The sequence below is a fragment of the Pelecanus crispus genome, chromosome Z (genome assembly GCF_030463565.1).
Source record: "Pelecanus crispus isolate bPelCri1 chromosome Z, bPelCri1.pri, whole genome shotgun sequence".
Taxonomy (NCBI): domain Eukaryota; kingdom Metazoa; phylum Chordata; class Aves; order Pelecaniformes; family Pelecanidae; genus Pelecanus; species Pelecanus crispus.
In genome coordinates this window covers 6,980,285-7,004,615 of record NC_134676.1, presented here as the reverse complement: position 1 = coordinate 7,004,615, position 24,331 = coordinate 6,980,285, and the positions used below count along the sequence as shown (strand labels likewise).

The window sequence follows — 24,331 nt, the reverse complement described above, 5'->3', positions numbered from 1 at the left end:
TTATGTAGTCAGTATTGCATAACAGGAATATGTATTTTCTTTGCGAACTTCCTACTTCTTGTGGAGGTGATATATGTTATCAATTGCTGTATGTTTTAATTTCTTGTTTCCAGATCTGTAACAGCAGATATTACTGTGACTTGTAAATAACAAGACACTGTTTTGCAGCTGAATACCCAGTTTTAAGTAACATCAGTGCCTTGTTGTAGGATTATAGACTGATTTATATATTAATGCCAGTATCTGACTTACCAGCTAATGTACCCTTTGCCTTGGAAGGAAGAGCCTGGATGGTTGTGAAGCTGGATTGTGATAACGAGTTGTACCATGTTCAGTTAACTTCCATGTAATATGCATTGTGCTAGTATGTTTCAATTATGTCATGCCTTCCCGTGAAAATACTTTCTTCTGCATTTGTTCCACACTCGGGTTTTGATTGTAGAGTTGGGATCTAGCTACTGATGTAACACCCAGATAGAGGTGGCTTCATGTTTGCTAAGCCTTTTAAAGTCTTAAGACAGTCAGTACAGTCATCATTAGAGCTTAGACAGTGTTTCAGCTATGATAGACAAGTGAAGTTTCCATCCCATTTGAGATACCTTGACAACATCAACCTGCTTTATAGACAAAGGTTTCACAAAGGTTCTGTCATATTTACAGGCTATGTGTAGATATTTTAGGATGTCCTGAGACATTCAAATGGCATTCTTGAGTAGCACTGCATGTGTCTGAGCAACTAATTCTCACCCTAGTGACTGTCCAGCTTAATCCTTCAATAATCTTTAGGGACCTGCATGTAAATCCAAGTTCCCATTATAGGTTCCCTAAATACAGGAGCTTTGATCTGAACTCTACACCTGAAATTGCTCTGTAGCAGTAGAGCAAATTGCTATGTGGATAAAATTAGGTTATTAATATCTGAGGGCAGGTCAAAGACTGAGGGCTCAGGACTTGAAAACTACATTTGCTTTTAGCATCATGTGTAGATAGGTGAAAGAACTGACTGTCTTCTCATTTAATGCTTAGAGGCAGGGCTGTGGTCTGTCTTCAGTGTGAAGTCCACCAACTGAAATCTGATTTATTCTTCAGTCTCAGTTAAAAGGGTTGCCCGGTAAGACAACAAATATTTGAACAGTTCCATATGTGAGATGACACCATGTGTTTGTACTTTCAGTGCCTTTCAGTTAAAACCATCTATCCCAAAGCAGGTTTGAAGATGACAAAAATGGAAAAACTGTAGGATTCAAACCCTTCTTCTATATTAGTGCTTAGATAAATACAGTAATAAATACATTTATTAATGTTGCAAACTTCTATAGTATGTAAAATGCAGTGGGATTTTTAAATACGTTTTTAGATGTTACTGGTCTTGATGGAGGAACATCCTTTTAAAAAAACAAAGAACACATGCTTTTATCCTTTAGACTTCTCTCTGCAACTCCGGTTTCTGTGATGCCTACCAAAGAGAATATAAACTTTTAGCTGTTGGACTGCTAAAACATTTTCTCTTATAGGTATCTTGAACAGTATTTCTCATGTAACAATACATATCTGACATCTTTTTTTTTTTCTTAAAATATGCCTGCATGGAGTGTATTTTGAGAATGGACAGCTTGAGGTGTGAGGAGGAAAAATTACAATGCTTAGCACAAACTGGGCGCTTATCCATTATATTTATGACAGTGATAAATTTTACCTCCAGCTGTTGCTGCATACTGAGTTTAAAATCTGTATCCTGAGTCAGTCCTTAACAATTTATACTACTTTATTCCATATTTGTGTAGTCTTAGAAAAGTTATAATGTGTAGCTGATGAAAATGATGACAATAAATTAGGCATTCTGGTATTTTTTTCACCATGGCAGTGCTCTCTTGGCAAAGGAGAAATTTTGATGGCAGCATCAGAATTTGCTGGAAAAGCCAGGAATCTGCCCCATCCATCCATCCATCCATTCACACACTTGCATCAGAGGAATTTTTATCCTTTTGCTTCAAATTTAAAATAGGAATTCAGTTAAAATAGTCACTAAATTGTACTTTATCTATATGAGCCAGGTTAAAATAATAGCAGGTGGCAGTTGCAGTTTACAGAAAATATCTTGAAATTCAGGGCTTCAGGGTTTTTGTGTATTGGTTGGGGTTTTTTTCCCCCCTCTTCCCAAAAGTGGGTACAGATAAGTTCAGAATAATTTGTAAGGCTTTCTTGCCTGTTAGAAGACAATTGCCACCAGACTTACTTGATTTTAGTAATAGTATCTGACTTGCTTTGCCTTCCACATTTTATTTAAGGCTTTCAGAGTTCTGTGCAGGTTTTCGGTAGCTTTTCCTAACAGTCCTCTGGTGAAATAAAACAATTTCTGCGCTGCTATATGGGAACTTTCTCCTGTACTAAAGTCTAGGCATTAGCAGTAAAAGTGATGGACAAATCAGCCTCTCTGGCTACAGTCAGATGTTATTGGCTATTGTGCAAGTACCAGATACCAATTTTTAGTCTCTGCAAGTCCATGCTTCACTTAATCAAAGATCACTTCACTCTCAAGGCTGAAAGGAACTCAGATGGACTTTCAAATCCCTTATGCCCTGACTGCTAGTCAAGGAAGCTTTCCATGTTTGATGCCATTTCCTTGAACTCTCCAAGGGCCTGTCCTCTTTATTCCGTATGTTAGAAAACCAGGTATTCAGTAGAAAAATGTAGTCAACCTCATAAAATTTAAAAAGAAAAACAAAAGCTTAAAAATACGCAACAGTATCAGCTTTTAGGTTTTGAATGAAATAATTTTGTGTGTGCATGCTGCATTATTGCATGTTCCTGGAAACATCTCATCCTCTTCCAGTCAGTAAATGCTTTGTGTCTTGCTTTTTCTACAGTAAAGTAACTTCAGGAAGGAGTGCAGAGTGACTGTTAGGGCACTGTGTTTTAAGGTGAGAGACTCTATTTGAAGTCTTTCCGGCAGAGATTTTTCCTGCTTCCTGAAAGAGTGCTAATGTCATCTTTTAGACTTTGAGGAGTGAGCCACTTTGAACATCAGAAATGTTTGTCCAAAGCTTTGTATCTTGAACTATATGTAGGCACCGATATACACTCCTGCTCCTAGCCTCAAAACAGGGCACGAAGTTCATGCATACTTGTCTGTGGTCTTGAGGTGTTTTCTGAATTGTTACGTTTCGTTTTCTCAGATGCTTAAAATCCCCCATTTTTATGAGGAACTCAGATTTCTAAGTAGGTGTCTAAACGTTTCAGTGTCTAAATATTAGAAATCCAAAGCCTTTATTATATCTAGCCTTACAAAAATATAGGAGGCTTGGAGGATGAAGTCCGTTTCACCTGTTAAGTAACTTCTCTTTTAGTTTAGAACATGACTCAAATAAAAAACCCCTCACCCATATGATTTAGCAGTCATTCAGGAACAGTAATAAACCAAAACAATAAGTCCAGTTTTGTCTTTAATTTATAAACATGTCTAATAATTAAGAGCCCTTTAAATTAAGATGTAATGAATCTGAAGAAGATAGATTAGAAGCTGAGGTTAAAGACATGATGGTCTAAGAGATCGAAGTGTATGTGTTATGGCACTGACACTGTGTTGAAGGAGGGAAAAGTAATTTTTTTATACAACATGGAAATTCAAAGCCTTTAGAAAAAGTAGCATTACATGAAGTCCACAAGCAGTCTAATTTACTGGGAGGATAGATGATAATTGTATATGAATACCACACTATGAGCATGAATTATTACTTATAGTGATGGTGATGGAGTGCTGGCACAGGTTGCCCGGAGAGGTCCTGGAGTCTCCATCCTTGGCGATACTCAGAAACTGTCTGGACGTGGTCCTGGGCAAGGCAGCTGGCTCTAGGTGGCCCTGCTTGACCGGGAGGCTGGCCCAGATGTCCTCCAGAGACCCCTTCCAACCTCAGCCATTCTGTGATTCTGTGAAATAAAGGTTTAAAAGAGTCATCTTCTAAATTGAGTTGAGAAGGTATGATTCCTATAAAACAAATTACATGACTTTCAGGAACTTTCAAATGCAAACTGCACAAATTGTGTGACACTCCAGAACTCGATACCTGCCCAAATAAGATGCTGATTCTCCTGCAGACTGTTTTCCAGCTGTGATTACTAGTCAAGGTTATTTAAGTATTGTCATACCTGAGGCTGACAAATTTCAAATGAGTGTTTTGAGGAGCTGTGCTCTTGAAGAAAAAACATGCTTAAGTTGACCAAAAAAAAAAAAAAAAAAATCATGTTGTTACTGGCAGCTTTTGCCTCTGTCAGTACAGATGGAAATCAGAATTGATGGCTATGTTAGGAGACAATAAGCTATTCACAGTGAAAGTCAATTCTTACAGAATAAAAATTCTGACTAAATATATTTTGTCCTCTTAAAATTACATCCTCAGCACAGTAATGTCAAGATCAAAGTGATATTTTTTTTGTTCGAAGTTCACATAATCTACAACAGTTGCTTTATATAGAGCTGTAGTGTTCAAGTTCCTAGTTTTATCCTACTGTTTCTCCTACTATCTAGTATTTTCTGGCAGTATACCTTCTCAAATAGGTACCAGAAACTTTCTCCAGCCTTGCTCTTGTGATAGAGCTTATACTGAGTGATAGTGTAATGATCGCATTCATTAATATCGTGGAAGTGGGATGTTCAGTGTCGTACCCCAATACAAATTTCACTTGGGATGATCACTTGCAATACTTGCAACCTTTTGTCTTAGTGTTAGAAGATTTCAAATCACCACGTTTATTAACTTGATAAAGTTGTTATTTATTAACATAAGAGCTTCACCTAATTTTCAGTATTAAATATACAACCAATTTCATTTGTCCAGAGCAAGCTTGTTCTTCATTTGTTCCGACTGTGGTTAAGTCTTTGAGGAGAACATGTCAGGCTTCTCTGTGGAAAGCTCTAAAACTGCAGTACTCCCTCAAGCTGGCTGGTCGGTCTTTACTGGTGTAGCAGCTTCAGGCAGGCACCAAGGGGAGCCTTCTGTCCATATTCTGTAATACGGTCATTTGATCGTGGAGGAGCTGCACGTATGAAAATGAGTTAAGCCTGTGTTTCATATATGGATTTGAAAAATATTAAATACAGTTAATGCATTTAAATGAAAGCTGTTGAGATACATTTTGAGTCAGCCCAAAAATCTGCTGAATTTTGAAGTACAGCTAGGAAAGCTATAATGTTTGTGCAGGATGGCCTCATTTTAAACTTTCTTTTATACTTCATTCCAAAAAATTAGTAAGTAAACTATTTGATATGTAATTAATTGATATGAACATATATCAGTCAGTTATATTAATGTTTTGAATGTTTTAGATGCATCCTTGTTACCAATTTAAATTATTAATTGTCACTTCTTATTACCTACATCCAGAGCAAACCAAAAAAAAAAGGTTTAATTACTGCCACAAGAGTTATTGTTTTATTCAAAATGTTGTCTCTTGACTCTTCAAGGTGACAGGTTTGAATAAGTGAGCAGAAAGCAGACCCCCCTGGACTTTTTAATTAAACATTTTTTGTAACTTAATTGTGATGGGAGGGTGTATATATCAAAGTGTCCACATCAAAAACTTAGTGTACAAACATGAGCTTTAAAAGTAACTCCTGTTAACAGCTTGAAAAAACTATTGAAGGAAGGGAGTTGGGTTTTTTAGCACAATTAGGTAGGCAAAATGTAATGGTTGTGGCATTTATCAACTAGCAAATACTTAGCCTGCTTATTAAGCATCCTTGTGATCTCCCTTAGAAAATTGATGGTGATGGAATTTGTTTCTTGGGTTGAAGAGCGCTTATGACAGACCTCAAGCAGCCTCCTCTGATGATAGAACATTATTATTCAAGGAAATGGTCAAAGAGGGGTGACTAATTGAAAAATACTGCCTGTTCCATTTTTCTTCAAGAGTGCTGAGCACCTAAGCTTATGAAAATATTAAAATGGATATAGATGCGGCAGGTTAAAATACCTCTCGGCAAACAGATCTCTGTCTATAATGCTGTTCAGTTCCATAACTCTGAAGCAAGACTCTGTGCTGTCTGTGATTGTCTAGATAACAATCGTGCTAATAATTTTCTGCCTTCTTGTTTAAAAGATCCTCCATCTTGTATCTACATTTCATTTTTTTCTATAAATTGGTCATGTGAGACTTAAATTTATTAATGTCACTGGGTAGCTTTTCTGTGGATGCAAAACTTAACTTACCTAACAGTTCAAGCACACATCACCTTTTTGTACTTCTTCATTTACTTCCTGATTCCTCATTACTGCAGAGTTCAGCAAGGTTTCTCTCTGTCCTAAGGAAATCACTTACCAGATTTCATTTATATGTACATATTTTTAATTTTTTAATATAGATGTTTCTTGGCATATCTGAATTCTTACTGTCTTTTTGTAACGCAGCTCTGGTGTGACCCAAGTCATTGCTTAAATTGTGCATTTCACACTGAAAATTTGTTTGCAGAATACTTTCAAAACCTTTTTTTTACTTTATATGGTCAGTATTTTTCACTTAAGAAGTGAGTCAAGAATGTTCCTAGAAACCGGCTTCCTAAGAATTATGAATTGTACTATTTTGATTTCTGTTGACAACATTTTTGTTTGGTATTTATATAATATTTAATCTTCAGATTATCTAAATGTTTCAGTAGGATTTTTTGAAGTTGCTGGTGTTTCAGTTGTTCATTTTGCCACCTGTTGCATCTCACGTATGGTTCAGTTCTATTGAAAGGCAATACGATGAATACTCCCCGGTACAGGTCTGAGCAATATTGTAAAGAGCATGGCTGCACACAAGCTCTTATTAGGAAGGGAAGTTGCCTTGTGCATTTGAAGTAAGAGATGTATATAATTTTTGTCAAGTTAATGCTGCAGAAACATTTAAAATGTAGTCAGTTGATCTGAGAAGGGAAAGGTAGTGATCAAGTGATGCAACTCTTGCATATTAGTCCTGAAAAAGTGAAACAGAGGCTTTGGCACATTTGAAATACAATTTCAGATATGGAATTGTAGTGATGTTTCTTCAATGTATTTGAAAACTGTTGATAAACTTTAACCTTACTCAATTAAAGAATTTTGAAATGGCTTTGAAACCTTCTTCGGTATTTAGTGGCTTCAAAAGGTCGGTCTTAGGATCATGAGTCTTATTTTCCCATTGGTAAGTTTAACGTATAACTAAAATAACATATATGATGCCACAGTAACCAAATGGGATCCTAAAAGCAATGCAGTGTGTGTATTAATATCTTAATTTGCTAACAAATTCTAAAAAAGGTGTAAAGAATTAGTGGTATCTGTTATATAACTGTGCCTTTAATATCTACTGACCAGTTTCAGCATTGATTCAGTCTTTGTAAATATACTCCATATGTTTTAAAAATAAAAAAGCAAAAAAACCCTCATCTTGTTTTTTAGTACTCTTACTGAATTTGAAATCAGCTTTACTTTTTTAAACACATACTTTCAAATTGGCAGCTGGAGATATAAAATACACGGTTATAAGTGTTACAGAAAATAGTGAGTTGTATTTTTTTTTTTTTGAGAGCTGCTTAGCATCTTCTGGAGATTGCACTTAGATTTTTTTTGTTTGTTTTCCAATTTTCGCATCAAGTTTTGATACTATCTGAAGTGTTGAAATAAGTAATTATGTTTGCCTTTCCTCCTTCTACAGGTAAATTATTTCACATTGACTTTGGTTATATTTTGGGTCGGGACCCTAAGCCTCTACCTCCCCCGATGAAGCTGAATAAGGAGATGGTGGAAGGTATGGGAGGCACGCAGAGTGAACAGTACCAGGAGTTCCGTAAGCAGTGCTACACAGCCTTTCTCCATCTCCGCAGGTAACAATGCTGTTTTGATGCTAAATTTATTAGGGCCACCCTGAAAAAGGAGAGGAGTAAATGAATCAGAGGAAATATTTCTGTTGAAAATTCAGAACTTGTTTGCAGTCTGAATGTAGACACAAGAATTTGTACAAAGCACAGGAATGAAAACGTCACAGCATTGGTGTAATGTGGAGCTTGAATGTAATTGTCCTCCAAGTTAAGGTCCCCAGTTTCGCTTGTTTAATAACCTAAATAGCTCTTTTTCATAACTCCTGTCCGGTATTAATTTATATCTTGCTTTTTGGATATGTTTTTGCCCTTAAGGAGCCTTTCCTTTGATTATTGACGATCAATTAACTCTCCTGTTAACTCTGAGTCATTACTCATTTGCTGCTTTATCCTCCTCCGGTTTAGATTAGTGACGATCAAATTCTTTGACATGAAGATGGCATATATAAGCTTAGTTGGGTTCAGGTCCTGCGGGACAAAAATTAGCTACTTGTAGTGACAATCAAATATGTTAGCAGGTTCTGTAGATACCCGGAACTGTGACAGCTAAAACCTCCTTAGACTGTATTTATGGACCAACAGATCTCTCCTTTAGTCTTGGAATCAGCTTCTTTATTTTGTAGTGACCGTATCACCGTCAACTTTCTGAGCCAAGTAGCCAAAAAGGACCGTCATGGTTTAACCCCAGCCAGCAACTAAGCACCACACAGCCACTCTCTCACTCCCCCTGCCCCGGTGGGATGGGGGCAAGAATCGCAATGGTAAAAGTGAGAAAACTCCTGGGTTGAGATAAGAACAGTTTAATAATTGAAATAAAATAAATAGTAGTAGTAGTAATAATAGCAATATAATAATATACAGAGCAAGTGATGCACAACGCAATTGCTCACCACCCGCTGACTGACACCCAGACAGTCCCTGAGCAGCAATCGCTGCCCCCCGGGCAACTCCCTGCAGCTTATATACTGAGCATGATGCCGTATGGTATGGAATAGCCCTTGGGGCAGTTTGGGTCAGCTGGCCTGGCTGTGTCCCCTCCCAGCTTCTCACTGGCAGGACATGAGAAGCTGAGAAGTTCTTGACTAGTGTAAGCACTGCTTAGCAAGAACTAAAACATCAGTCTGTTATTGGCATTATTCTCATCCTAAATCCAAAACACAGCACTATGCCGGCTACTAGGAAGAAAATGAACTCTATCCCAGCCAAAACCAGGACAGTAGCTCAGCTTTGTTCTGTTTGAACAGAACACAGGTAAGCGCTCTTGGTCTGTCCAGTGATTGATTTAGTATATCTTCCGTGGAGGTGAAAGAATTTCACATCGATATCAAGATCACATAGTGTAAACCTCCAAAAGTGGGGAAAAAATTAGTAATACCAAAAGCATATGTGAAAAGTACATGTAGGTTGAAAAGTAGGCAGTCAATGATTTGAAATAAAAATGCTATGTATAGTTCTCTCCTTGTTAAAAGGAGAAAGAGTAAAGAGTTGGTTTATGAACTGGTGTTACTAATGGGTTAAAAGCAATTCAGCAGCATGAAAAAACAGGAGCATGTTATCAGCAAACAATATTCATTACTTTGGAAAACAATCAGGAAGGCTAATGTATATTCCATGTTCTAAATTTTGCCTAAAACTGTCTTGTAATACTGTATTTCTTATTTGTGAAATACTTGAGTTGTTTTTATTGTTTAAACTTAGCTGTTTCAATGGAAAGGTCTGTTGTGTCAGTGAATGATTATCCATTGCATTAATTTATGTAGTGATTTGCTACAAAAATCATCATTAAGTGTGGAGCATAGCAGTAATTTGGGTATAAAACTAAACTGTAAATCAAGTTGGTTTCATTTTTAATGTCTGGGATTGTAGTTGTAATTATAGTCTCTCCAATATTTGTTCAGTTTAATAGGAAAGTATTTTTTAAATGGTTCTGGATAAATATCTTTAAGGCTTTCAACAAAGATAGCGTAGGATAATATTAGTATTACTATAACTATTTCTTTAAGCAGCTAGAACTAAAAAATTATTAAGACTACTTGCTTATTGAAAAAAGAATAATTAGAGGTGGAATGGCTTAGTTCTAACAGTTCTGCATGTTGACACAAACCTTTTCACAGATACTTCTTCTGGCTAAGTGGTGTGAAATCATAACCTCTGATTGCTAAGACAAAATACAAACTTTGACGTTTCCATCAATTTGTGGTTTATTCTTTCTTCTTTATTTCACTGGGGTATAGACAATTCTCTATATATTTCAAGTGTCCTGTCTCAGTGTTTTAGGATTCCTGGTGGAATGGGTGTTGCATAGTAAAAACATAAAACCAATTTAAAACTTATACATGGAAAAACAGTTTTGTTCATTGCTTCCAACCTAAACCAGTTTGGCATATGATCATTGGTGTGCAGTTTTTTGTTGGCTTGGTTTCCTTTCCGGGGGTGGGGGATATGCTTTCCACTTCCTTGAACAACAATAATCAGTCGTGTGTGTTTGTCACCTGTGCTGTAATGAAGGAGCAGCCTCTGCGTTCTGAATGCGTTGCAGGGCAAATTGTGGCTGACAGCAGAACTTGCATCCTCACTTAGGCTGTAGCAGCCTTTTACACCTTCATTATACATGTTGAGCCTATTTAGAGATGTTTAAGTCCTGTTATGCGTCAGCATTTCCTTTCCTCTGACAATTCCCAGTTCACACATCTTCAGCGGGACCCAGCAGAGAAGAATCCAGCATCAACATTTGAAAGTTTTTCCCAGAGTTAGTAAAGATTTCTCCTGTGTTAGTCCCGTGAGAAATTTGATGTTCAGTTTGAGTTAGCAGGCATAGATAGGGACAAAGGATTGGGAAGTAGCAGGAGACAGAAGCTGTGGTTTGGGCTCAGATGCTTGCTCTGTACGGATGGGGGTATCCAGCTGACTGGACCAGTGTTTTTTCCCCAGTCTGTTCTCAGTAGTGTAGTGGACAGAAGAGGCCATATAGATCTCAATGAAAAAAATATAGGCAACAAGTGGAAAGCTGTGATGGTCTTGGGAAATGCTGATTCTTTGAAAAGGTTGTAGGCAGGCAGCGCGGGGTCTAGATAGTCTTCTGAAAGCTGGGAGTACATGGTGAGGAGGGAAGAGCAAAGGTGAAACTGGTTGGGATCAGTTCGGTTTTGCTTGAGTCTGGACTGCAAAGAAATGCTTTTGAAAGTGTAAGTGCCATAGTTCATTATAGCTGGTTGGGACATGGTAGTGATTGGGGAGGGTATATGTATGTCTTGAAGAAATGAGTCCTAGGGGGACCCAGGTTATATTGCAGAAAAGGTAATCCCATTTTAAATTTAGGAATTTTGGAGTTAGACCAGCTAAGCAGGGCTTTAGTTTGGGACTGCAGATAACTATACTTTCCTGTCCTGTCTTTAAGGGAAGTTTGTGGCTTCAAATTTGATAACATATTGCAATATCGACAGCCTGAATGTTCAGTTGGCTTAGGGCATCTATATGCAAAGGGGCCAGAAAATTTAAAATAATTGTATCAAGAAGTGCTTAGGATCAAATAGTATTTGATGAGATATTAAGCACTTAAAAGCTGTTATTCTCAGAAAAGATGGCAGCAAGATTTTGAACTTCTATCTGATGTGGGTTTCTTGGTATATATGAGGCCTCTTCTATGTAGGAATAGTTATTTTGTTGGATTTCTTAAACTTTTACAGAAACTCCATGTTTTTAGCGCTTCATGTTCAAACTGTAAGTTTAATCAAACCATCTCCAGTGCAGCTGAGTGCTTATTTTGTAAATTAATTTTTATGGGGCTTTGAAGAAAACAAAGCATGCATTTACATTGGAAGGATTCAGGGTCAAGTTTAGGTGCTTAATGGAAGCTCCTTAAACTTGGAAAAACTGAGCTCCTAGTTTGTTCTAGCTGTGGATGGAGGTCAGCCATTCCAGAGGTCTTTGTAATGTAGATGTCAAAGGTGAGCGGTGTGACTTGCATGACAAAGGTGTTTGTTTTTTACAGGTCAGATTCCTAACTTGGGTGTTTCAGCAAAATGTCTAGTCTTAGGATGAACTTGGGCTGTCAGTTGACCATTTGTGAACATCTTGGGCTATTTGCCAAGGATGTTGCCTATGGGAAGGATGACAGCCAGCTGTCTATAAAGTAGGAAGCTCTTACCTCTCTTGTCAAGGCCTGTTTTTTTAATAAATTTTCTGAAAATCTGTGAAATGTGACAAGGGTCCTAGAGACAGCTAACAAATATACTTAATAAGCTCTTTTTCATTCTTAGACCGCCATCTAGTTGATTACCAAGTTAAAGAAATGTTGGGGTCGGGGCAGAGGAGAGACTCGCAGGTAGTATAGTGAGCAGCTCTTTCCTAATTTTTGTCTAAACCCACTCCACACTCCCCCCAAAATTACCTTTTCTTGATTTTTTTTTAATGAGGTGAGGTTCTTCAGATGATCTAATGCTTCCAGTGCTTTTACTTCAAGCACCAAAACCCAAAAGACTTCATTGTGTGGAACAGAACCAGCTCTTAACTGGTATCTAGCAATGATGCCTAGACCTTTGAAATCTCTTTTACAAACCTCCATCGCTTAAATAACCCCAGTAACCTGTAGTGCTCCTAAGCTCTTACCCCCTATGTGGTTCAAGAGCAAAAGGGGCTCAGACTCTGGACTCCTGGGTCAGTTCAAAGGGAGAACTACCAATGGAAGCTACCAGTGACCTAGGAAGAGACTTCAGAGAATGTAGCTGTAAGATTTAAGCATGTTTAAAGTGGGATTTGCTTGTTTCAGGCAAGTAGAAAAGATTTGCATTAAAACCTGTGATGTCTGTTCCTGGCACCAAAGCAACTTGACTGCCAGGTTTCTTAGCCAGATCTGAAACAAAATGGTAGTGTAATTTTACTTTCTTTCTTTTAATCTATGATAAAAGTAATTTTCCTGATTCCAGTCCCTTGCCCCTGGGAAAGTAAAGCAGAACAGCTGAAACAAATCAAACACTGAAGATTTCTGTCCAAACAGTTTATTTTAAACCTTTGTGTTATAAAGAGTTAAAACTTACATTGGAATGTGTTAGGTAGTGCTAGTTCCAGATAATAACGAAGTATCAAGAGGTTTTGATGGAATTATCCTTTTCTAGAGAGATTTTTTTGTCGAGCAGTATTTACTTTGTAAAATATGGCTATGAAGCAGCCCTTTTGTGTAGTTAAAATACTTTGTACTCCTTGCAGTTGTCAGCTTCTATATATTCAGCAGCTTGCTAATAAACAAGTTTTGCTGCTAAGAATTAATTTTCTATCATCTATGAAGCTCCTAGTGCTCTTAGCAAAGCAGTATTTCAGATTTTGAAGTCAGTTATGTACTTTGTCTCTGAAAGGGGACTAGATCTCTTTAGAGGGGAAAGGAAGTCTCAGTTTATGTCGAACAGCTTGAAAATTATCCCTTCAAAAAGCAACTTGCAGCTAATTTCCTGCAAGGGCAAAATGGTGTTCTTTAAAAGATTCGCGAGTACTTCCAGCACCGTGTTAAAACTGAAAACTGTACTCTGTCTTGTCTTTTTTTTAATGGTTATAAATGACATTTGTACTTCGTAAGTGTAGCATGCCGACCATTGTTATTGCAGCTTAACTGAGCAATTGCAGACTTGGATCTGGTTAAAACACATTTAGCTTGTTATGGCAAAAGCCCTTGCAGCAACTTGAAAAATAATTTCTTGTAATTTTGAAGACTTCAGCTGCTTGAATGCTAATTTATATAATATGCTGTATCACTGATATCCTTTTTAATAAAAAATTACCTCTGAATCAATATTCTATCATATGTTTGTCCTACTAGAGGTAGAAGCTTACAATATATGAAATCACAGTTTATATTTGACGTGTCTGTGAATAAATGTCTGACAATTTTTAGAAAATGATAATAAAACCAGAGCAGTCTATTCAGTTCTGGCAGTTTGAGACAGTTTGAGGGTTAAACTTTCACTGCTAATATCGGGTATTTTACATTTTTAACAGAAATATGTTCAACTAAAGTGTTATGAATGCATCTCCTCTGAAGCATTACCAATTCACGCTAAGACGATGATGTGATCTTAAATGAAGTTGTTTACAAAATGTCTTTTGTACAGTTTGAAGTGTTTTACCTAATTTGCTCTTCTGTTTAGGTATTCCAACTTGATCTTGAACTTATTTTCCCTCATGGTGGATGCCAACATTCCAGATATTGCTCTTGAACCTGACAAGACTGTAAAAAAGGTAACTGGAAACTTTTCCTTGTCTTTCAGTAACCAAAGTCATCATGTCATGAAATTTTCAGTCACTTGTGGTGACTTATTTGTAACTGACCTGAAAATACTTGCTCCTGTTTTGTAAGTTTTGGGCAATTTCTAGAATTATTGAAGTTAAAGATAGGAGAATATGCTTTTAAGATCACTTAACACATGTGCCCATAAATACAGAATTGCTCTTTATCGTCCATGCGGTAGTGCACAGTCTGTTCTAGCACTCTGTTCCAAGTGGTATTTTAGCATTCTGCTAAGAACGGTGATTCTACCTTATGAAACTTTTGATAAGTGACTATATCATGAAAGACTGATCTGTCTCGTCTAGAATCCTGTAAGTCATGGATGGTTTTATAAAACCAGTGTAGTGGTAGATATAAAACCAGTCTGCTGAAGATTTAAAACTAGTAGACTGGTGTATCTTCATCATCAAGAAATTCTTGTTTATTGTGAAAACAAACTCATGTCCCATAATTCTAACTTTGTCCCTTTGCACCAGCCTGAATCATTCTTCTCCATCTGATGTTTCAACAACAGCTGACATGAAAAATACTGGATAAATGTTCATCTAGATTTTGTTACACTTACGTTTTAGGCAAATGTTGGCTTTTTCATAACCTGATTTATAGTGAACGGCTGTGTGTTTTAATTCCACAAAAGACTTTGTGGAGCCTGTGTATTCAATGGAAATCAGTTCAGTGTAATTTTTACTTGAGCAATGGATTTTCTCTAAAATAGGCTGTTCTTCATGTTTTCAATAAGCTATGAAAGCAGAGGTTCAGAATCTTGAACATTTCATGTTCTAATACAATTCCCTTAAAACTAAATTGTGACTCCAACAAAATCTTTCCTTTTGCCTGCAAGAATTCAAGCATTTCTGTTCAGAGTTTCTTGGTTTCAAATTGATACAAAGACTACATGTAGCTATTCAGTTTAATTTCCAGGAAGGCTGGGCTAGCCAGAAGTGCTGTATTTTGTGGTAAAGATGACAGCCCTCCCTACACTTGGTTGTTTTCCTGAGAAAATGACAGCTAATTCTTTTTCCATATCAATATTTGAACCTCACCTCTGTCCGTAAATGTCCTGCAAAGATTGAATAGGTTACTCGCTTAGAATGTGGGAGATAGAGGCTTAAAGTAGAAAAACAAAACAAAACCTACCAAGTTTCAATGGAGTGACTACATCAGTGGACAAGGGAAGAGCTACGGATGTCATCTGTTTGGACTTCTGTAAGGCCTTTGACATGGTCCCCCACAACATCCTTCTCTCTAAATTGGAGACATACGGATTTGATGGACGGACTGTTCGGTGGATGAGGAATTGGTTGAATGGTCACATCCAGACGGTAGTGGTCGATAGCTCAATGTCCAGCTGGAGATCAGCAACGAGTGGTGTCCGTCAGGGCTCCGTACTGGGACCAGTACTGATTAATACCTTCATTGGTAACATAGGCAGTGGGATCAAGTGCACCCTCAGCAAGTTTGCAGATGATACCAAGCTGAGTGGTGCGGTTGACATGCCTGAGGGACGGGATGCAATCCAGAGGGACCTGGACAAGCTGGAGAGGCGGGCCTTTATGAACCTCATGAGGTTCAACAAGGCCAAGTGCAAGGTCCTACACCTGGGTCAAGGCAACGCTGATATAGATCAGTACAGGCTGGGGGATGAAGGGGATTGAGAGCAGCCCTGCCGAGAAGGACTTGGGGGTACTGGTGGATGAAAAGCTGGGCATGAGCTGTCATTGTGCGCTTGCAGCCCAGCAAGCCAACTGTATCCTAGGCTGCATCACAAGAAGCGTGGCCAGCAGGTCGAGGGAGGTGATTCTGCCCCTCTACTCTGCTCTGGTGAGACCTCACCTGGAGCCCTGCGTCCAGCTCTGGGGCCCTCAGCACAAGAAGGACATGGACCTGTTGCAGTGGGTCCAGAGGAGGGCCACAAAAATGATCTGAGGGCTGGAGCACCGCTCCTACGAGGCCAGGCTGAGAGAGTTGGGGTTGTTGAGCCTGAAGAGGAGGCTCCAGGGAGACCTTATTGTGGCCTTTCAGTACTTAAAGGAGGCTTATAAGAAAGATGGGGACAAACTTTTTAGTAGGGCCTGTAGCAATAGGACAAGGAGTAATGGTTTTAAACTAAAGGAGGGTAGATTTAGACTGGATATAAGGAAGAATTTTTTGGGTTCTTTTACAGTGAGGGTGGTTGAAACACTGGCACAGGTTACCCAGAGAGGTGGTAGATGCCCCATCCTTGGAAACGTTCGAGGTCAGGCTGGACGGGGCTCTGAGCAACCTGATGTAGTTGAAGATGTGTCTGCTCACTGCAGGGGGACTGGACTAGATGACCTCTAAAGGTCCCTTCCAACCCAAATGGTTCTATGATTCTAAGTTGTAACTGATGGGAGTAACTACATTTTTGTAGAGACCTTCTTTTGAAGGAAGAGACTTTGCTATCAGAAGTTTTTTTGCGAACAGAGAAGTACTTGCGGGTTGATGTGATGGTTGGAGTCTGTTTTGGGCATAGCGACCATGAAATTGTTTTCAATTCTCAGAGAAGTAAGGAAGGGGGTTAGCAGAAATGCTACCTTGGACTTCTGGAGGTCATATGTTGGTCTGGTTAGGGGCCTGGTTGACAGAGTCCCTTGATAGGCAGTCCTGAAGGGAAAGGAATCCAGGAAGGCTGGATGTTTTTCAGGAAGGAAATGTTAAAGGTGCAGGAGCATGCTATCCCCATGTGCTAAAAGACGAGCTGCAGGGAGGAGGACTGGCCTGACTGAACAGAGAGCTTTGGCTGGAACTCAGGGGAGAAAAAGGAGAGTGACCTTCGGAAGAAGGGGCCAGAAACTCAGGAGGACTACAAGGACGTCGTGAGGTTATGCAGGGAGAAAATTAGAAGGGGCAAAGCCCAACTAGAACTTCATCTGGCTACTGCCGTAAAAGACAGTAAAAAATGTTTCTGTAAATACATTAGCAGCAAAATGAGGACTAAGGTGTATCTCCATCCTTTATTGGATGCAGGGGGAAACATAGTGACAAAGGATGAGGAAAAGGCTGAGGTACTTAATGCCTTCTTTGCCTCAGTCTTTAATAGTCAGACCAGTTGTTCTCCAGGTGCCTGAGCTGGAAGACAGGGAGTGGGAGTGGAATGAAGCCCCCATAATCTGAGGGGAAATAGTGAGCGACTGCTATACCACTTAGACACACACAGGTCTATCCCTGGATGGGATCCACCCAAGGGTACTGAGGGAGCTAGCGGAAGTGGTCACCAAACCACTTTCAGTCCTTCACCAGCAGTCCTGGCTAACTGGGGAGGTCCCAGTTGACTGGAGGTTAGCAAATGTGATGTCCATCTACAAGAAAGGCTGGAAGGAGGATCCAGGGAACTACAGGCCTGTCAGCCTGACCTCGGTGCTGGAGAAGGTTATGGAGCAGATCATCTTGAGAGCCATCATGTGGCACTGTGGTGGGTTGACCTTGGCTGGACACCAGCTGCCACCAAGCCGCTCTGTCACTCCCCTCCTCAGCAGGACAGGTGGGCAGAAGATGAGATGGAAAAAAAACCTGGTGGGTCAAGATAAAGGTAGTTTAATAAAAAGGCAAAGCAAAGGCTGTGCGTGGAAGCAAAGAAAAGGTAACAAAGATTTTATTCTCTACTTCCCATCAGCAGGTAATGTCCAGCCACTTCCTGGGAAGCACGGCTTCAGTACGTGTAGTGGTTGCTCTGGAAGACAAATGTAAATATCGAATGCCCTTCTTCCTCCTTTCTCTTAGCTTTTATTGCTGAGCTGACATCATATGGTATGGAATATCCCTTTGGCCAGTTTGGGTCAGCTGTCCTGGCTATGTCCCCTCCTGAGATCTTGCCCAGCACGAGCCTACTCGTGAGGGCAGGGGGAATGTTGGAGAGACAGCCTTGATGCTGTGGAGCACTGCTGAGCAGTAGCCAAAACACTGGTGTGTTTATCAACACCTTTCGAGCTACCAATACACAGCACGGCACTATGAGGGCTGCTGTGGGGAAAACTAACTCTGTCTCTGCCAGACCCAGTACAGGCACATACAGGACAGCCAGGTGATCAGGCCCAGTCAGCATGGGTTTATGAAAGGCAGGTCCTCCATGACTAACCTGGTCTCCTTCTATGACTTGGTGACCCACGTGGTGGATGGAGGAAAGGCTGTGGATGTCATCTACCTGGACTTCAGCAAAGCCTTTGACACCATCTCCCATAGCATTCTCCTTAGGAAGCTGGCAACTCATGGCTTGGACAGGCATACTCTTCGCTGGGTCAAAAACTGGCTGGGTGGCCAAGCCCAGAGAGTTGTGGTGAATGGCATGAAGTCCAGTTGACAGCTGGTCACGAGCGGTGTTCCCCAGGGCTCTGTTTTGGGGCCAGTCTTATTCAATGTCTTTATCAAGGATCTAGATGAGGGGATTGTGTGTGCCCTCAGTAAGTTTGCAGATGACACCAAACTGGGTGGGAGTGTCGATCTGCTGGAGGGTAGGAAGGCCCTGCAGAGGGACCTGGCCAGGCTGGACCGATGGGCCGAGGCCAGCGGTATGAGGTTCAACAAGGCCAAGTGCCGGGTCCTGCACTTGGGTCACAACAACCCCATGCAACGCTGCAGGCTTGGGGAAGAGTGGCTGGGAAGCTGCCCAGTGGAAAAGGAGCTGGGGGTGTTGGCTGACAGCTGGCTGAACAGGAGCCAGCAGTGTGCCCAGGTGGCCAAGAAGGCCAACAGCATCCTGGCTTGTATCAGGAATAGTGTGGCCAGCAGGAGCAGGGAGGTGATTGTCCCCCTGTACTCGGCACTGGCGAGGCCGCACCTGGAATACTGTGTCCAGTTTTGAGCCCCTCAATACAAGAAAGGCATTGAGGTGCTGGAGCATGTCCAGAGAAGGGCAATGAAGCTGGTGAAGGGTCTGGAGCACGGGTCGGATGAGGAGCGGCTGAGGGAACTGGGGTGGTTTAGCCTGGAGAAGAGGAGGCTGAGGGGAGACCTTATCGCTCTCTACAGTGACCTGAAAGGAGGGTGTAGTGAGGTGGGTGTTGGTCTCTTCTCTCAAGTAACAAGTGATAGGACGAGAGGAAATGGCCTCAAGTTGTGTCAGGGGAGGTTTAGATTGGATATTAGGAAAAATTTCTTCGTGGAAAGCGTAGTCAAGCATTGGAACAGGCTGCCCATGGAAGGTGTTGAGTCCCCATCCCTGGAGGTATTTAAAAGATGTCTAGACGTGGTGCTTAGGGACATGGTTTAGTGGTGGACTTGGGAGTGCTAGGTTGACAGTTGGTCTCGATGCTCTTAAAAGTCTTTTCCAACCTAAATGATTCCATGATTCTAACAGTATGCTTGCAACACATGAGCATGAATTTCATCTTTATAGAGATGACATGTTTGGTCCTGGCTACCTATTGGAAAAATAGGGCGAAGTACTTATGTGGTTTTTTGGGGGTTTGGGGATGGTTTTTTGTTTGGTTTGGGTTTTTTTTTTTTGTTTTGTGGTTGTTTTGTTTTTGTGGGTTTGGTTTTTTGGTGGTTTTTTTTGTTTGGGTTTTTGGGGTTTTTTTTTTTGGTTTGGTTTTTTTTTTTTTTTTTTTTTTTTCCCAAAGTCCACAACTAGATACACGATAAATCCTGGGACAAATTGAAGTCTGTATCTGCAGGTACTGCAGGGGCTAATCCTGGGAAGTTTGTCATTGCCTGTAATAGTCATTAAGAGTTCAAACTGATGGTTTCATTGAATTCCAGAAGTGCTGGTTCTTTCATGTTTGCAACAGTAAGTTTGAGACTTGCTGTGTATTTTAATCTTATTCATTTCTGTCCAGAGTTCACTGTTGCTTGACATGTTGCTTGCTTTGAATGTGCTCTCGTGAGCTCTGACATTTTTTGTCAGACTGAATCTCCCAGTGTTCACTGCCAATTAACATGCAGTATCTCTGTTTCTTATTAGTATCTTGGCATCATATTTTCTGTTGGTAAAGTCTGTAGAAGCACTGTCCAAGGGTATATTGCTTTCTGTAATTAATGATAATAGGATGTCAGATTCTGTAAAATACTTGTATTGTTTTAATGTAGCAACATTTGAGTATTTCAGACACTTCTAAAACTCTCTTACTCTATATAAATTTCCCATGTCATTTTATTAAAATAACAAATCAAGACAGCTGCTAAGTATGTTACAGTTCACTGATGTACAGTAGTTAAAAATCAAGATTATGTAAAGCATGATTGTATTGTATCTGATTGGAGATCATGGAAAGAAGCAAAATTTAAAAGGAATTCTAAGAGTTAGGAATTAGATCAATGTGGTTACTTCTAAATTCCCTTACAAAGTATAAATGATAGTGCCTTCTTTGCATGAAAAGAACATCAGTTGAGTTGTTGTGACAGATCACTATTAGATCAAATGCAGCAATTAGTTATTGGGATACTAAGCTCTGACAGTGCTGCAGCTTGGTGAACTGTGACTTTTACCCTCATGGTAGGTTCAAGACTGTCTATTTACAGAGGCTCTATAATGTGAAAAGAGCTACAGCAGAACCGGTAAGGCAAGTATTTCTGATAAGGAATGCAAATCACTTTCACATTTTCAAATGTTTTGAGAGGAAAAGATTTTAGTTTCCCAAGTTCTGTAAGTTCATTTACAGTGTACTTGTTCCTTTAATTAAAAAAAAAAAAACAAAACAAAAAACCCAATAAACCAAAACCCACGCAGTAAGGTATCATCAGAAAGATCTTTGTAATTCATAGACTTTGCAGCCCTCCCCCAACTATTGTTGTTTCATTTTTTTCTGACAGCTCAGCTGTTTTTAACTCCTGTTAACTGTTCAAGTTTGCTCCTTTTGATTCAAAAATTGTCCTTTGAGTATACTCCTGGAATTTGTGCAAAAATCGTAATGGGATCTCTAAAGAGTGGGTGAACAGAGGACTCTTCCATAAAGCAGTTGTTGATACTATGATCTACTGGATGCATACAACTATGTTCAAAGCTCTTGTGATAGCACTTGTTTTCTTTAGTGCTCAATTTTTTGTTTTACTTTTTTGCTTTAAAAAAACCAGCAAATCAGCTGTACATGGACTAGGATCAGGATCATCTTAACCCGTTATAGGTTAATAGGGTTATAGGTGAATAGGTCATTGTTTTGTTTTTGGTGTTTTTTTTTAAATAATGTGTTAGAAAAGTTGTTTTGGATATTAAATGCTCATTAGCCTGTCTCAAATCAGTTATGAGCTTTGTTAGTACTAATAAAGGAACAAGATGCCTTGCATCTCTTGGGCTAAGTGGCAAGTTTGCTCAGTCATTTAACAAGATAATACTGTACCTTGTTGTAGGAAAATTGAATAAATGCTTTCAGCATCTCAATTGATTTTTATTTTTTTTTTCTTAAAGCTTTAAACAAAAAATCCATATATATTTGAACAGACTCAAATTAGCTAAAGATCCATCTTGGAGTGACCTGTAAAATTAAATTACCTTTGATGTGTGAGTCAGGTCAATACCCATTTCAACCATGATATCACTTTCATGGAAGGCAAAGGTGGAGATTTACAAATGTTTCTGTATCTAAGAAGGTATCCTCCTTAATAGTGTAGGTGGAAATTCATAGCCAGCATTTTCCTTATTGGGGCTGTAGTAATACTCATTCTCTGTTTTGTAGAGGGTTTTTTGGTGGGTGGTTGGTTAGTTGGTTTGGTTTTTTTCCCCTGTAGTGCTCATTTTTGCTTCAGGGTGCTGGTGAGCCAGTGAGGCTCTGTTCTCAGAGATAACTAGATAAGTCATTCATCATTCTATGATGATTCTATGAAGTTACCTTTATCTAAATTTGGTGATAAATCAGAATACTAGTTTATGATTAAACTACAAGGAAAATTTAAAAAAAAAAAAAAAAAGAACTTGGTTTTAAACAAAGGAATGCTTACTGAATGGAGTATTATACTTCAGTTATTTTGGTGAACAATCATTTGGCATAGAGATCTTTGGCACTGGAATTTTTCAGTAGGTGCAGCTATAGATACAGATATATATCTATATCTATATATATATAGATATAGAGATAGGTATATAGATATAGTGCAGAAAAGATTATTTCTAAAGAAAGATTTTTTCTTTAATGGTCACAGTTTTGATTCCTCGAAGTGAAAGCATTGCGATGTTAGATGGTAGCTCAAGTTCCGGTCTAATCTTTAGCTTCACAAAGTGACAGAATGCGTCCTCCTCACTTCCCATAGGCAGGGAGGTGCTTTATGTTGCAGGAAGTATCTGCCCGCAGGTGAAAAACACACAAAGATGTAAAAACATGCTAGCGAGTAAAGCCACCTTCGGAAATACTTTTGGTGTTCCCCTTTTCTAAACTTTCAGAAAGTAATCTGAGTTTTTAGCCAGAATGGGGGTTTAATTTTTGTAATCATATACGTATTTTAAATAACAGTAAAATTTGCATGTACCATACGATAGCGATGGCTAGAGTAAAATAAATTGAAATAGAGTAAAGAATACTACTGTCCTTTTGTATGGCTTGATTTCTTGTGCTCTGTTTTGCCACTTCCTGGGGTATATTCATATATTACACCAGGATGCTCACTAGTTAGATTGAAAAGATGGTTAGAAGTCAGCAATCCTTGGACTTTCCTATGTTCGGACAAATCAGGAAACAAAGTAAGATCATGAAAGAAAATATTACGTGGAACACGTCCTCTTCAGTGAGACATTGGATGATATGAAATGTGATTTTTTTTGTTGTTGTTGTTAAGAATTTCAGACTGGTATGTTAAATGAGACTTTTTCTAAAAATGAGTGCAGAAAGCACTCTTAAGGAATATTATGACTAACCTGAGGAACGAGAGGGAAGGTGGGATCTGTACAGTTGGACTGTTTTTGTTAAAACATCATCTCCCTTCCAGTAACAGTGTCACATCCCAAGGAGCTAACTGGCAGAATGTGATTGTATAATCAAGCTTAAAATCTCCAGGTGTGATTTCTGTCCAGTTAGTTGTGAAATGTCTTGGGAGAGATATGTATCAAGTCAAGGCAAAATTGAAACAGCGGCTTGTGTCGTGTATAACTTTCTGTAAAAATAAGTATAGATTACACCTGTTTGACATGGTTTATGGCACAGGATGGTGTAAGCAGAGCTGGGCGCTCTGTTCCTGTCACCTGTGAAGGTACTTTCACATTCTTCTTGTTCAAAGAGAACAAGCTATACACAAACTGATTTTACTTATTGGAGAAAGGCTACGCTGTGGATATTTTCTTCCTGTTAGTGTGAAAAGAACCAGAAATTCCGAGTGACTTCACTGACCAATGTGGATTTCAAGTATACCAAAATTTGACAGTACCTTCTTACTCATTTTGCATAACACATCTTTTCAGAAATTAAATCAGTGCTGACCTTAATGATGCATTCTCACACCTAAAATTGGACTCAAAATGAGTTAGTGTTGGCCTGAAAACAAAAAGAAGCTCTGTTTGCAGTTTCAGAACTGTTCTTTGAGGGTGTATGGAAAAATGTTTTTCAACCAGCTATCCACTTTCAGCATGTATATCCAATATTACTAGATAAATTGGCTAGTACCTGTCAATTGTAAGAAGAGCTTGTTTTAGTGACTCACTTCCCTCACTCCAGTTTCGATCACTACTTTTCCCATAGAATAACCCAGAAAACAGCGATTACCAACTACACAAAATTGTCTCCATCCTCAAAACCATAGGAACCCTCTTCAAATCCTTGGTGTTCTGTTTAACAGTAAAATGTTTGTCAATTTTTGACCAAGAAGTAGCTGCAGAGCTTGAAATGAGTTGTCTTTTTGATCCTTTCATCTCCTTTTGTCCTCTTCATACTATTTATAAAGAAAACTGTCAGTGTAGTGTGCTTCACCTCATGGTTCATGGTACTATCTCCTACTGCCACCCTCCGATTTACACTTTTCTGAAAAGCCACTTTGGCTCAAAAATGTCACAAAATGAAATTAAATTGAAAAGTAGCAGAAGATTCTCCCCTGTTTGCCTCTCCCTTTCTGTGGCCTCTGAGGTAATTGGCTTTAAATTTTCCACTCTTTGCTTATTCTTTTCCACTTCTCAGTTTCCAAGAAAAGGGCTGGGCTGAAATCTCTTTATGTTGACTTGTCAATGCATAACTGATAATAAAATGAAGATTTTCACACACGCACACTTTTTTTCTTTATGCTAGTGCTACTTGCGTTTTTATTTCCCATACAGCTGCAACACTAATTGCTAATTGTTGGGCTTTTTA

At 39.2% G+C, this 24,331-nt stretch overlaps 1 protein-coding gene across 1 annotated transcript in view; it reads left to right on the top strand.

Moving 5' to 3' along the window:
* Positions 1–24,331, top strand: part of PIK3C3 (phosphatidylinositol 3-kinase catalytic subunit type 3) — an 81,667-nt gene that overhangs the window by 42,626 nt on the left and 14,710 nt on the right. The window contains exons 22-23 of the mRNA XM_075726018.1: positions 7,672–7,840; positions 13,972–14,062. Of these exons, the coding sequence (XP_075582133.1) occupies positions 7,672–7,840; positions 13,972–14,062 (260 nt within the window). The remainder of the gene's footprint in view (positions 1–7,671; positions 7,841–13,971; positions 14,063–24,331) is intronic.